The 16,329-nt window shown below is 35.6% G+C and overlaps 1 protein-coding gene across 1 annotated transcript; it reads left to right on the top strand.

The window, feature by feature from the left end:
- Nucleotides 1–4,459: 4,459 nt before the first annotated feature.
- Nucleotides 4,460–5,029, top strand: LOC127103513 (uncharacterized). Its single transcript, XM_051040766.1, has one exon. It carries the CDS (start codon nt 4,460–4,462, stop codon nt 5,027–5,029), a length of 570 nt encoding a protein of 189 aa, XP_050896723.1.
- The last annotated feature ends 11,300 nt before the right edge of the window (nt 5,030–16,329 follow it).

Below are 16,329 nucleotides of genomic sequence, written 5' to 3'. Positions count from 1 at the left end.
CAAAAAAACGGGGCGGGGGGGCGATCATAGTTGAGGATGCGGGTCTAAAACTTAGACCCGCCCCGCAAAAAAGTGAGGGCGGGGCGGGGAAAGCCCGCAGACACTGCACTCTTTAAGCCTAAAAAGGCAAAAATTTATGTAAATACACGTGCCCGCAAAAGCCCGCGAAAAAAATGGGGCGGGGAGGGACGAACACATTTGAGGGTGAGGGCCTAAATTCTTGCCCTGCCCCGCACAAAAGTGCGGGCAAAACGGGCATGCCCAGCGGGCGACCCCGTTTTGCCACCCCTAAGTCTGATACATGAAAATTGCCTGGATCGGATCCGACATTCAACGGATCCAAATCGCCCGCCAAAACTGACTCGATCATTGTCGTTGTCGACCTGCCGACCACCGCCACTTGAAAGCTACCACATTGTTGCATCGACTTCGTCGTTCCGCTACCGACCTCTATCGACTTCTTAATTGGTTTATGGTTTCTACAATCTCAAAACATGCTTCATTTATCTTCATCGATTAAAATTTTAAGACATACTTCAACATAGCAAATGATATATTTGGCATAAATATTTTTGTAAAAGTATTATCTATTTCTCTTTTTTAAGGATAAATTTGTAAAGTTATACAATTTATCAACAAATTTGATATCATAATTTTTTTTAATTCACAATTTATTCAAAAAAGACTCTATATTTAAGAACAAAGATAATACTAGTTGAAATTCAATATATAAATAGTGTCTTACATTGTATGAATTTAATTCTATGAAATTTATAAACAAAACTTTAATACAAAATTTGTACTTTTGAATTCACCAACAAACTCCCTCTTTTTTAATGCGTGAAGCTTTTATATAAAAAAAATTATTCCTTTTCACATTACACTTTTACAAATTGAAACTATATTTCACTTCCACATATATTTTTGTAAAATAATTTATTAATTATTCTTGAAAAGACTGAAAATGAATTTCAGTAGTTCATCTACTTCCAAAACTCTTTGTATTCCCAAGATTTGTTTTTATATCATGTGGAATTGTAATGTGAACCTTGATTTATCCAATCCTTGTATTCATTTAAAAGTCACGTTTACAAATGGAAAAGGCTAAAAACAAATTAATATATCAAACGTTTTCACACGTAAGCAAATTTTTATTAAAAAATATTCCAGGTTTTTAAGATTTGTTGATTGAGAGAGTAAATGAGGAGATAAATAGTGGATATGGGGAAGTTAATTATAAGGTAGAATATGAATAATATCAAATACGTTATTATTTAGTATAGGAGGAAGTAGTATGTTTTTGTTTTTTATATATTGATAGATGAAATGATAATAACTTTTAAAGATTTAGTGATTGATTTGAATTTAGAACTTTTGATTAAACTAGAATAAATCTTTTTTCACACTATTGGATAATTTAAGACTTGTTTGATACTCCTATTTGTTTAAATCATTTGTACAATATTACACATATTTGTTAAAAAATTAAAAGATATTTTTTTTAAAGTTTTAAATGAAAAATCAAATAGTTTCTTATACAAATAATATTTTATGTACTTAATCTTTTTCTTATGAATTTTATTAAATGATAAAATTTTGAAATTTGCTTAAAACAAAAAAATTATTTTTAAAAAAATTATAAAAGTTATTTAAAAATATTTTAAAAATACTTTTTTGAAAAATAAATTATTTTTATTATGTTAAATTATCTCCTAAATCTAAGTTATTGAATGTTAAAATCACTCTTTTAATTTATAAGAAATCAATTAAAGATGATTTTTACTATTTTTAAAATATTATTTACTTAAATATATTTGTACAAATAAAATTATTTTTAGAAAAAACTATAAATAAAGTGATCTTTTAAAAAATTCATTTGTACTAATTTTGATGCATTTAAAATAAATTATTGTGTTTTGTTTGATTGATTGGTAAATGTATTCCTATACAAAAAAAAATGCTCTTAAGTTTGAAAGTTAACTTTCTCAAGAATTCGATGGGGATAAACGTCCCATAAAATTGGATTACGGAGGTTGCGAATATATTAAAATGTGATATCAACTCTTTAGTTTTCTCTTATCTCAGCTTACCAGTAGGGACAAATTCGAAGTGGAAAGATATTTGACCTCTTGTTATAAATATTGTGAAATCAAGATTGTCTAGCTGGAAGAATAAACACCTCTCCATTGGAGGTTGAATTGTAATTCTAAAATTAGTCTTATATGCGATCTCGGTCTACTTTCTCTCCTTCTTCAAGGCTCCGTCAAGTATCATTCTTAAATAGAATCTATTTTCAAACAATTTTTATGGAGGTGTGAGGAAGAGAGAAAAATTAATTTGGTCAAGTGGAATAAGGTATGTAGGTAAATCGAAGAAGGGGGTTGGATATTAGAAGATTGGGGCTTTTTAATACGACTTTATTAGAAAAATAGAAATGGAAAATTAAAATAGAAAAAGAGGGGATATGATTTTCTGCTTTATAAAATAGAACGGATTGAATATATAGGATATGAACTCAGGATCAAATGGAATTTCAAGTTGGTGGAAAGATCTATGCTCCTTGGATTTAGGTAACATGGAAACCTCAAGTGAATATTATGTGAAAGACATGTATAAGAGTCTTTTGCCCGAAGGTAATCTCGAGTTTAGGAATTTATGGGCGAAGATTGAGAATAAAGCGATCCCCTTCAAAGTACCATGTTTGGTATGGACACTCTTACAGAACAGAATCGCGACAAAAGTCAATCTAGTTATGAGGGTTCTGGTGTTTCAAGGGTGGGACATGTGTGTAGGATATTGTGGGATTAAGGAGTTGATATCTCACCTTTTTTTCCGAGTGTTCTATTATTACAGGTGCACGAAGTTCCATATGCAGATGGTTAGGCATTTATTCTGCTCTGCACAATGTTAGGTGGCAGCACATGAATCACTTCGAAAATTTGCTTGATGGTGGAAGATCGTCGTCATTAAAGCTAGTCGTGTTGTGGTGCGCGTGTGCTTGGTGCATATGGAAGGAAAGGAATAATAAAATATTCTTAAATAAAGAAATTCACATTGAAAATGTGGTTGAGGATGCCAAAGTTTGTTCTTGCAAATGGCTTAAGTTAAAATCAAATTGGATAAATGATGATTTCTCCATGTGGTGTTTGAATCATAAGACCTGCCTGGGCACTGGGGATGACTCAAACATCATTGATATAGGATCATATCGGTGTAGGCAAATTCATTGCATGGTTGAAGTTTGCTTGTCATGGTGTTATTATTTTTGAAGTGTCGTTATAGAAGTTTGTGTCTACTGTGTTTTTATTTTGTCTCTTTCATGTTGCAGACGATGGTTTTATCGTAGTTGTGTGTGTTGTGTCGTGGTGTGAGGTTGTTCATTTAGAATCATCAAATTTTCATACTGGATGAGCTTTGTTGTGGTGTGTGGTGTGTGTGGTGTGTCGTAGTTGCGTGTGTTGTATCAAAGGTATGTTACCTATTGATGTCCACACTACTCTTTTAGCTCAGATTGAATTGTTAAATAGAAAGCTAATTGAAAGCAGCTTAGTTAAAGCTAACGTGAGCCAAGTACAAGTACTTAGGTGCGATTTCTGCGGAGGAGAGCATGCAAATTGAAGGTGTTTCTTGGAAGGAACAAGTGATGAGGTTCGATTTTGCTAATTTTCAAAAGAACAACCCGTATTCAGACACATACAATCCGGGTTGGAAAGACCACCCAAATTTCCCTTGGAATAATAATCAAAATGCAAATGCTAACTATGGGATGCAACAAAGCCAACAAGCTCCATTTCAAAGGAAGTCATTACAATTGGAAGATACCTTGTATAATTTCATTAAGGTCATTCAAAGTAGCTTTGATCAGGTAAATAAGAACCACAAAATTATGAGTAGAAACCATGATGCGTCAATCAAGATTTTGGAGACACGAATTGGTCAATTATCCAGACAAATAACTACTTTGCCAAGCTCAAGTGGAGGATTCACCGGTAACACCGTTGATAATCCTAAGAATGAAACATGCAAGATTGTGGAAACGAATTTTGGGGTAGTTACTAAAAAGGGTGTAGCTGAAAGAGTTAAAGAGGTTAAAATTAAGAAAAAGGAAGGTGGAATGGAAAAAGAGGACGGTGAAAATCAAGGTGACAAGGAGGAAAGAGGAGTCACCATTGATCAACTTATAGACAAAAATTCTCCTTGGAGGAGAACAAAGAAGCAAATCCTGAATGAACTAAACCCACATTTACCAGATTACATAAAACCACCATATCACATCATTAAGAAGAAACTGGTATATAAGGATAAGGATGGAATGTTTGATAAATTTAAATAAGTGTTAACACAACTTCAAGTAAGTATCTCTTTTCATAAAATTTTAGAACTAATTCCCAAGTTTGCTAAGTTTATGCAAACATTAGTGAAAGGTGGAAAGCAGAAGTTTACTTAAGAACGTGTCAACATGATAGAGAAAGTGGAGATGGCGGAACCTCCGGAAGTGCCACCAAAGATGAAGGATCCAGGGGAGTTCAACATCACTTTCACCATTGGTGGGTTGAAAATCCCACATGCTTTATGTGACTTAGGATCGAGCATAAATGTCATTTCATTGAGCAAATTTAAGGAATTGAAGATAGGAGAGATCATACCAAGCAACATAAGACTCACTTTAGCCGATTCATCTGTGACACATCCGCTTGATATTGTACAAGATATGCTAGGTCATGTTGATGGTTTGACCTTCCCTCCAGACTTTGTGGTGATCGACATGAAAAATGATTCAAAAGAGTCATTGATTCTCGTGCGCCCATTCTTAGCAACCGGGAAGGCAAAAATAGATGTGGATTCAGGTGAATTGATTTTGAAGTTCAATAAGGGAAATATGGTGTTTAATGCATATCAATGGACAACATATGTGGAGAATCTAGGGACATGCTATCAATTGGAAGAGAAAGGTATTGGAGTTCACAAAATAATGAAAAAAGGAGTTTTCACCAGCGTGAGGGTATCCCTTGCGTCTGACGTGTTTTAAGCTTGTGACGTCAAGCTATTAACGGAAAAGAAGTGTTGGATGGAAGGCAACCCATTATTTTTAATTAGTTTTTGTTTTGTAGAATTTACTTTATTTTTATTCAAGACCATCCATAAGATGAAGTAGCTACTCAAGCATAACCCTTCCATGAAGATCTATATTGTCTTTGATAAACAAGTTTGTAGTTGTTTTGATTTTTTTTAGATTGGACAGTTTAGCACTTTAGCTTTGAACAAACGGTCCAAAAGAAACTTGATCATCACAATAACAACTAGCAACTTAAAGGCGAAGGATGAGAAAAGAATCAACAAACCAATACTCAACCTATAAATACCTCATATAGTAAGGTTTGAGCCAAATATCTACATTGTTCACTTTTCTTTCTTTATGAGTGTATCCATGCATTATTATTTTATCTGGCTTGATCTATTTTCGATTAAGTTTATCTGGTTTCACCGACACACACTTAGGCAGTTTTTTGTTTATAACTTTGAGCCTTTTAAACCACCATATAGTAAGAGGTATATCCATTGCTAACCACTTTGAGCCTAAGCCCTTTCTTTCGGTGACATAGCCACATCTATTAGCCAATTGACTTGAAAGATTAAATCTTTCCACCCTCTCCTTGGAGTTAGATAGAAAATTTAGTTCCTTGGTCATATACAAAGGACTAAATTTGGGGTTTCTCTTGGAAATGAGCAAACATTTGAGTTTGGGGTTGGGGTACTAGAGAATAAAATTTCCAAAAAAAAAATTGAGAAAAAAGAAGTGGAAAAAGACACTTATTAAAAAAATATTGAGAAAAGAAAATAATGATATTATAAGAAGGACCAAAACTCTCTAGTACCGTCAAAAAGGAACAAAGAGGTATGATGATAGAATGAGAACTAGACACCTAACTCCAAAGGCTGAAACCTATTTTCCTAAAAATATCCTACCCGAACATAAGTCAAGTTACAACCTGAAAAGACCTCTAATCTGTGTGTTGTGATTTCTATGATGAACTCTATTAGAATATGATCAACCTAAGTATAATTGAATTTGCATTTTGATTAAGAGATCATCCTATCTGTTAAGTGAGTTATAGTGAGTTGAGAGACAAGTTGAGTACTCGTCAATATTGAGGGCATTTTCCGAATTCGCCGGATAGAAGTTAGAAGTTAGAACAATGGTCAGGTAAAAGAAATATTGAATTTGGTGATGTATGAATGTTATTGTGTGACTTGTTATCTATTGGAATGCGCGTTTGCAGGTGAGTTACTTGAGGACAAGCAACGATTCAAGTTTTGGATTGTGATGACAATCAATCATTGCATATATTTAGTCGAAGAATCAAAGCAAAATAAGTGAAAGTCGAGCTAAAATGAAGAAGAATGGCCAAGAATGAGGAAAAAAAGCTAAGTGTGAAAATTGTGGACTTAGTGAAAATTTGAGTGAAATGGAGCAAAAACATGCAGCCACTAGAATAATCACGCGCACCATCACGTAGCATTGCACACGCGATAGGGTCTTTAAAGTTACATCGCATGATAGGTACTTTTTCTGGGCTTTTCTGACGCGTTCTGGTCCATTCTGACGCCTTTAAAAGAGGATTTTCTACATTTTCACAAGGGTTACGAAATTGGGAGATCAAGGCACGATTTTGAGAGCACAAGTGGTGGTTTTTAGAGCATTAGAAGCCATTGAAGGCCATTACTTCAAGGGATTTCACATGTTATTTTCATTTATCAATTGTGGTATTGTTAATTGCATTATGAGTAGCTAAGCTCCTATAGGTTAGGTTGTGTTATGATGAACCTATTTCTATATTGTTGGGTTATATGTTGATTTGACCATTGTATGAACCTTTTTATTTATAATTCCATTCAATCGCTTCTTGTTCGTAATGGTTTTTATGTGAGATATTCTTTTAATCTGATTTTAGGCACATAGGGAATACTGACCATTAGTCTATATGTTGGACCTATGGCAATTGTTGTACTTACGCTGGTTGAATAGGAATAGGAGACCTGAGTAGTGGCATAGAGAATTAACATTTTATACATCGCCTAACCCTATTTACGATGTCAGACTAGGGATAGAAAGCTCTGAGTAATGGTTAGTGTTTATTTCGTAAGGGATCGACTATAACGTTTTTGTTAATTTATCGTGGTGTTATAGTGATATGACCATTCACACAAGGCATCAAATATCAACAATAAAGGAATAAGGGATTATAGAACACAAACTGACCACTTTCGTGATACTGTTTAATCGTTTATTTACTTTTCACACTGAAACTCGAAACCCCCCTTTTGACTAGTTTTCTACAAATTGCCCATATTTTTTCTTTCTTGAAGGCAACCCCTGTGCATTCGATATTTTTATTACTTCGACAGAATCAGTACACTTGTCGAGAAGTCATCATAGGCCTAGTGGGGCATTCCTGGGATGATACATGTAACTAGAGAGGAGTCAGGTCCAATTCTTAAGGGACCTAGTTGAAGCTTTTCTCAGGCACTATCTGAAGGATAATTGTGATCCAAAACGCAGCGGAAATTAAAAAAAAATCTCCTTTAGTGATCCTTACGAATGGGCATGATCAGTGATAGAATCGTTACCTCTTGTGGCGATTGAAACCTTTGATGCAGATCTAAGGAGTGATCATGAACGTTGAATGGTGACAACGCCTCTACTCAGTCCACACGAACAGATTCCTTCAATCTCAGTGCTAGCTGCTATGAATGAAGGCTTTGAGTGAGAGTGAGTGTGTGAGATATATATATATATATATATATATATATATATATATATATATATATATATATATATATAGAGAGAGAGAGAGAGAGAGAGAGAAAGAAAGAAAGAGAGAAAGAAAGAGAGAGAGAGAGAGAGAGAGAGAGAGAGAGAAATGAAATTTCAACTACACAAATACTTATGCGCAAGGGTTCTATTTATAGAACCACTTGTGTGGGTTGCAAGATAAAAAGCCCACTTAAGTGTATGTGGCCCATATCTTATGATATGCCAAAATCACTTAAGCGTGTGGTACCTTACCATATTTCGTATTCTACTTAAGTACATTGTACCTTACGATGTTCTACAATTCACTTAAGTGGACCGTACCTTACGGTGTTCCTTATTTACTCTATCTCTCATCAATCCGTCTTTTTGTGTGTGACCCTGTAGGTTTTCGCGACATTAGCAATTATATTAAATCACGTATTTAACATAATAAATAGTGAGCGACATCTAGCAACACATCACTGCTACCCAAGACACGAAAATGTCATGTGATCTGACAAATCCTTTTGTGATAATACTTATGTGTATAATTACCCTTTTGCCATTATGTCTATTTTGAACACAAAGCATAGACCATGTCATCCTTGTCCAGTTCAATATTGGGCCCTTAGACATTTATCCTGTTACGCAGGATGGGCGAATTCCATCTAGGTCACTCGTGTCCCTCAGCATACTTCGTGGAGTATCCATCAACTGTCTTTATGGTCATCCAGTTACAGATAATGTTTGATCAACAATAAGGCATTCGACTCTACATCTAGGATCCATAATGGTTTAAGGTCAAAGGGTGGTATACACCACTATAACCATGAGAATAACTTATGACACTTTGTATAACATTCTATATAATATTCTCATAGCGGGTCAATTCAGTATAAATATTACTCTTAATAGTCATACCTATGTTTAAGACTTGATAACTCCTTATCCATGATCCATGAGATGTGATCATCAGTCTATATACATAATAGTCTTAATGCTTTAATGTTATCCTACTTTACAACAAAGCTCGACTACGGATACTTTAAGAATATTGTCCTTATGTTTAATGGGATATCATGATTAAGTCACACTTGATATATTAAACGGACTAGCTATTCTAGGGACTTTATTAAACAAACATAATAAAGAAAAAAACTTTTATTATTAATAAATAATTCGATATAAGTACCAAAATTATTGGCTTCTAGGGCTTACACCAACAATCTTCCACTAGCACTAGAGCCAATCAGGCATACCCCTAATGCCCATAGATCTAGTATGGCCAACATGCTTCTGCTGCGCAAGAGGCTTTGACAGTGGGTCAGCAATATTGTCAAGTGTAGGTACTATGCATATTTTCACATCTCCTCTATCTATTATCTCTCGAATGAGGTGATAACGCCTAAGTATATGTTTGAATCGTTGGTGAGATCTAGGCTCCTTAGCTTGTGCGATAGCACCATTGTCATCACAATAGAGATCAATGGGATCCACAATGCTAGGAACTATGCCAAGTTCACTAATGAACTTTTTTATCCAAACAGCTTCCTTTGTTGCACTTGAGGCAGCAATATACTCTGCCTCGGTTGTAGGATCAGCAATTGTATCTTGCTTTGAACTTTTCTAGCTCACAGCGCCACCGTTTAAGCAAAACACATAACCAGATTGCGATCTAAAGTCATCTTTATCTGTACGGAAGCTAACATCGGTGTATCCAATTATAGCAAGCTCTTCCTGACCTTCATATATCAAGAATGAGTCCTTAGTCCTTCTCAAATACTTAAGGGTATTCTTGACAGCTACCCAATGACAATCACCTGGATCAAATTGGCACCTACTCGTTGCACTTAAAGCATACGAGATATCTGGTCGAGTACATAACATGGCATACATGATAGATCCTATTACAGATGCATATGAAATCTTATTCATGCGATCCCTTTCTTCCTTAGTTGAAGGGGATTGTGTTTTTTATAGACATAGGCCATGTTGCATAGGTATGAATCCTTTCTTGGAATCATGCATATTAAAGCGTCTCAGCACTTTGTCTATGTATGTACTCTGACTTAGGCCAAGAAATTTTTATGATCTATCTCTATAGATCTTGATTCCTAATATATAGGATGCTTCACCTAGGTCTTTCATAGAAAAGCATTTCCCCAACCAAGACTTTACTCGTTGCAGGGTATGGACATCGTTTCCAATGAGTAATATGTCATCTACATATAATACCAAAAAGACGATCATGCTCCCACTAACCTTCTTGTAGATACAAGTCTCATCTTCATTCTTGATGAATCCATATTGTTTTACAGTTTCATCAAAACGAATATTCCAGCTTCTGGAAGCTTGCTTCAATCCATAGATTGATCTTTGTAACTTACATATCTCTTGGGCTTATTCTAGTATGTCAAATCCTTCAGGTTGTGTCATGTACACATCCTCAAGAAGATTCCCATTAAGGAAAGTAGTTTTCACATCCATCTTCCATATTTCATAATCATGATATGCAGCGATAGCAAGTAAAATCCGAACAGATTTAAGCATTGCAACTGGTGAAAAGGTTTCATCATAGTCAACCCCATGAATTTGTTTATATCCTTTTGCAACCAGTCTTGCCTTATAGGTGTGTACCTTACCATCCATCTCAGTCTTCTTTTTGAAGACCCATTTGCATCCTATAGGGTTAACTCCTACAGAAGGCTCTACCAAGGTCCAAACCTGGTTTGTGTACATGGAATCCATTTCAGATTTCATGGCTTCTAGCCACTTCTCAGACTCGGGACCAGTTATGGCCTCTTGGTAGGTCACAGGCTCATCTTGATCCATGAGTAATACATCACCTTGATCAGTAATGAGATATCCATATCTCTCAGGTAGGTGAGGTATCCTGCTTGACCCATGTTGGTCTTGTTCTACTTGAGCAGGTTGCTCTTCCACAACTACTTGTATTTCCTGCTCTAATTCCTCCACAGGTGTATCAATGCTTTGTGATTCTTGAATTTCTTCAAGCTCTACTTTCCTCTCACTGATTCCTTTAGAAATAAAATCCTTTTCTAGGAAAACTCCAGTTCGAGCGATAAACACTTTGCCCTCAGAAGGATTGTAGAAGTAATGCCCTCTTGTTTCTTTAGGATACCCCACAAATAAGCATTTGTCAGATTTGGGCTCAAGCTTAGTTGAAATTTGTTGTTTCACATAAACCTTCGCAACCCCAAATCTTCATGTAAGACATATGTGGTTTCTTACCACTCCATATCTCATATGGTGTCTTCTCAACCTTTTTGGATGAAACACAGTTAAGTGTGTAATCTGCTGTCAATAATGCATGTCCCCAAAAGGAGTTTGGAAGATCGGAGTGAGTCATCATCGATCGAACCATGTCTAACAAGGTTCGATTTCTTCTCTCATATACACCGTTCCATTGGGGTGTTCCAAGAGGAGTAAGTTGGGATAGAATCCCACACTCTTTCAGATGGCCATCAAACTCCAGGCTTAAATATTCACCACCTCGATCTGATCGAAGAGTTTTAATATTATTACCTATTTGGTTTTGTACTTCATTCTTGAATTCCTTGAACTTTCCAAAGGACTCTGATTTGTGTTTCATTAAATACACATAACCATATCTATTGAAATCATCAGTAAATATGATGAAGTACTAAAAACCTCCTCTGGCTGGTATGTTCAATGGTCCACATACATCAGTATGTATGAGGGCCAAAAGATCATTAGATCTTTCACCTTTTCCTGTGAATGGAGACTTTGTCATCTTTCCAATTAAACAAGATTTACATGTCTCATATGATTCATAATCAAAATATTCCAAGAGTCCATCTTTATGGAGTTTGGAAATGCGTTTCTCATTTATGTGGTCTAATCGACAATGCCAAAGGTAAGTTGGATTTAACTCATTAGGTTTCATGTTTTTAGTTTTAATGTTATAAATAGGTATTTCAAGATCAAGGACATATAGTCCATTGTTCATTTGTGCAATAACATAGAATATATCATTCAAATAAATGGAGCAACAATTGTTCTTTATTATAAATGAAAAACCAAATTTGTCCAAACAAGAAACAGAAATAATATTCCTGCTAATTGCAGGTATATAATAACAGTTCTCTAACTGAATTATTAAACCACTGGGTGAAGTTAATACATAAGTTCCTACGGCTAAAGAAGCAACCTTTGCTCCATTGCCAAATCGTAGGTCAACTTCACCTTTTGCCAAATCTCTACTCCTTTTTAGCCCCTGCGCATTGGTACAAATGTGAGAACCGTATCCAGTATCTAATACCCATGATGCAGAAGTAGATAAATTAATTTCAATAATAAAAATACTTGAAGTTAAAGTCTCTACTCCATTCTTCTTATCTTCCAGGTACTTTAGGCAGTTTCTCTTTCAGTTTTCGGTCTTACCGCAATGGAAGCAGGTGCCTTCCTTTGTTATGTCTCCACTAGGATTCAAAGCAGGAGCAGTGGGTTTGGGTTTGGCAACTTCCTTGCCTTTCCCTTTATCACCTTGCTTGGTGGGTCTTTTGTTCTGTCTCTTTCCATTTCCGATCATCAGAATGGACTTCCCTTTTGACTTCAGATTCTGCTCAGCAGTTCTTAACATGGCTAGTAGTTCAGGAAGAGATTTGTCCAAATCATTCATATTTAAATTAAGGACAAATTGACTGAATCTATCTAGCAACGATTGCAAGATTAAATCAGTCACAAGTTCCTTTCCGAGGGGAAACCCCAACCTCTCAATGTTCTCCACATACCCAATCATCTTGAGCACATGGGGACCTACAGGGGCTCCCTCAGCTAACTTGCCCTGAAAAGGGGATTTTGAAACTTCAACCTTTCATGCCTTTCCTGCTCTTGATAGAGCATTTTCAGGTGTTCGATCATATTGAATGTTGTCATGTTCTCATGTTGCTTTTGCAACTCTGAGTTCATGGTAGCTAGCATGAGGCAAGCAGTTTCATTGGCATCATATACATGCTTCTTATAAGCATCTCTTTCTACCTTAGGTGCATAACTAAGAGGTTCCTCTTTAGGAACAGGTTTCTCCAAGACATACAACTTTCTATCATGTTTGAGGACAATCCTCAGATTTCGATGTCAATCCAGAAAATTTGTCCCAGACAATTTTTCCTTATCAAGGATTGATCGCAAAATGTTGTTATAGGTGTTTGTTGTCATGGTAATCTACATGAAAATAATGAAAATATAAGTATCAATAACATATTTAATTAGGCCTTTAATTAAATATGCTCCCACTATTTTACTCAAAACAAATGACCCTCACCATTTGATTCGGAAAATCCCGTTGGAAGATTTTCTAGTGGGTCGAGATCCACATTTCACTTTGTTTTAAGTCCACGTAGGCAGATTACACAAAACTAGGTTATTTAGGTAGGAACTTCTTCCAATTGTATCTAATACAACTCTCGAATATTTTAGTTGGGTGAATAACTCCTTATTCCAATCCATCACATGGATCATTTCCAACTCTTGCTTCTAAACATATATAATCTTATTATAATTTGTTTAGTTAAGTGTGACCCATTGTTTTAGCAATTGGATATTACAATTATCCCATCACACCTTACTAATACAGAATACGCACCTCGCATAGGCAAAACCTACATTATTCGATACTAGTCTTGATGAGTGCTAAAACTTGGAAAGCATAAACTTAATATTTAATTTGAGGGAATTTGTAATTATTATGATCTCACCGACTTATTTATCATATATATCGTCTCTCACATGCATCAACATACATACAAAATGAAACAGTTATGACCCCTAGTGCAATTGTTATCCCAAGCCAATGAGAGAACCTAAGCTAACCTAATAATGATCTAAGCTTCTCCAAGCAAGATCTTCAAGGTTGTCCTCCTTTGATATTGTATTCTTCTCTTTCTTCATAACATTACATTACATAAAAGAAACTCGTTTTATATACGAGGGAGTGAGATAAGAAAAGAAGTTACATTAGGAGATTAAAAGAGAGGCACGACACGCATGTCGTATTTTAAAATCCCAAAACAAAATAAAGGAAAACTAAGGCCATAACCGATCACCACAAGACAATAATAATAAACACATTATTATTATTAATTTAAATTTTGTTAATTAAATAAACCAAATTAAATTTAGGCGACCGATCACACTACGCAGAGTTAGCCGGGGGTTCCACTGCCCGGTCAGCGCCCCCTGCAGAGTTGCAGGGGCAGCGCCCCGACGCAAAATTTTAATGAACAGTTCATTTGAAATCGACGTCATTTTTTGCATCAACACTTGATACTTTAAAGCACAACTCTTACGCAGTCACAACCCTAATCGTATAACTCTTTGACAACACAACCCTTGTACCGTCATGAACCCTAATGCACCAATTTTAAACCGTCAAACACATCTCGATTGTTAATTCAGTATGATTGATAAACACGTTATTGCTTCACCATACTAATGTCCGATCAAAAAGCAAATGTCCATTGATCGCTCAAAGGAAAACAACCATTAAGTGTTTGAATGAACGAAACTGAAACAATATATCATGTATATCGTATTTTGCATCAGGATTACTTATATCATATATATATAACTTGATCTATCTCAATTGCGTAACCTATGGACGATCGATGTATCGCTGCTTCACCATACTAACATCGGATTCCAAAGCATAGTCAACATCAATCATCCAAATCGTACACACATGATGCCAAATTTAATTACTCGTTTATTCTTTAATTCATTCTGTCTTTTAATCGTATTAGTACAGAAAATATAGAAAATAAACAGCTATTAGATGCATGGTTTCGTAAGTGGCTCTGATACCACTGAAGGAGAATTGTGATCCAAAACGCAACAGAAATTAAAAAAAAACTCCTTTAGTGATTCTTACGAATGGGCATGATCAGTGATAGAATCGTTACCTCTTGTGGCGATTGAAACCTTTGATGCAAATCTAAGGAGTGATCACGAATGTTGAATGGTGACAACGCCTCTACTCAGTCCACATGAACAGATTCCTTCAATCTCAGTGCTAGCTGCTACGAATGAAGGCTTTGAGTAAGTGAGTGAGAGCGAGAGAGAGAGAGAGAGAGAGAGAGAGAGAGAGAGAGAGAAACGAAATTTCAACTGCACAAATGCTTATGCACAAGGGTTCTATTTATAAAACCACTTGTGTGGGTTGCAAGCTAAAAAGTCCACTTAAGTGTATGTGGCATATATCTTATGATATGCCAAAATCACTTAAGCATGTGGTACCTTACCATATTTCGTATTCTACTTAAGTACACTATACCTTACAATGTTCTACAATTCACTTAAGTACACCATACCTTACGATGTTCCTTATTTACTCTATCTCTCATCAATCCGTTCTTTTGTGTGTGACCCTGTAGGTTTTCGTGACATTAGCAATTATATTAAATCACGTATTTAACATAATAAATAGTGAGCGGTATCTAGCAACACATCACTGCTACCCAAGACACGAAAATGTCATGTGATCTGACAAATCCTTTTGTGATAATACTTATGTGTATAATTACCCTTTTGCCCTTATGTCTATGTTGAACACAAGGCATAGATCGTGTCATCCTTGTCAGTTCAATATTGGACCCTTAGACATTTATCCTGTTATGCAGGATGGGCAAATTCCATCTAGGTCACTCATATCCCTCAGCATACTTCGTGGAGTACCCATCAACCGTCTTTATGGTCATCCAGTTATGGACAGCGATTGATCAGTAATAAGGCACTCAATTCTACATCTAAGGTCCATAGTGGTTTCAGGTCGAATGGTGGTATACACCACTATCACTATGAGAATAACTTATGACACTTTGCATAACATTCTATATAGTATTCTCATAGCGAGTCAATCCAGTATAAATATTACTCTTAATATTCATACCTATGTTTAAGACTTGATAACTCCTTATCCATTATCCATGAGATGTAATCATCAGTCTATATACATAATAGTAATGCTTTAATGTTATCCCACTTTACAACAAAGCTTGACTACAGACACTTTAAGAATAGTATTCTTATGTTTAATGAGATCTCATGATTAAGTCACACTTGATGCATTAAACGGACTAGCTATTCTAGGGACTTTATTAAACAAACATAATAAAGAAAAAGCCTTTTATTATTAATAAATGATTCGATACAAGTACCAAAAGTATTGGCCTCTAGGGCTTACACCAACACTATCAATATGATACTGATCTTGCGCCCAATCACACCCAATTGCAGGCTATGACATAATGCAATAATGAATCGTTTAAGGAGTATACCCAATATTTGAGGGAACTCGTAGCTTGAGTCCATCCCCTTATCCTTGGCAAGGAATTGATCAACATGTTTATGGGGATGATGCACTTCCAATACATGGAAAAGATGGGGGGAGCTAGGTTTCCAACATTCTCTGAAGTCGTCATTGTCAGAGAAAAAATAGAAATCTAGGTGAAGAAGGGAAAGCTACCTTGTGCTGCAAATACCTCAGGTGGAGGGAA

This window comes from Lathyrus oleraceus, chromosome 7 (genome assembly GCF_024323335.1).
Source record: "Lathyrus oleraceus cultivar Zhongwan6 chromosome 7, CAAS_Psat_ZW6_1.0, whole genome shotgun sequence".
NCBI lineage: Eukaryota > Viridiplantae > Streptophyta > Magnoliopsida > Fabales > Fabaceae > Lathyrus > Lathyrus oleraceus.
Note: the sequence above shows the minus strand (reverse complement) of the source record. Positions and strands in the feature narration are given on the sequence as shown.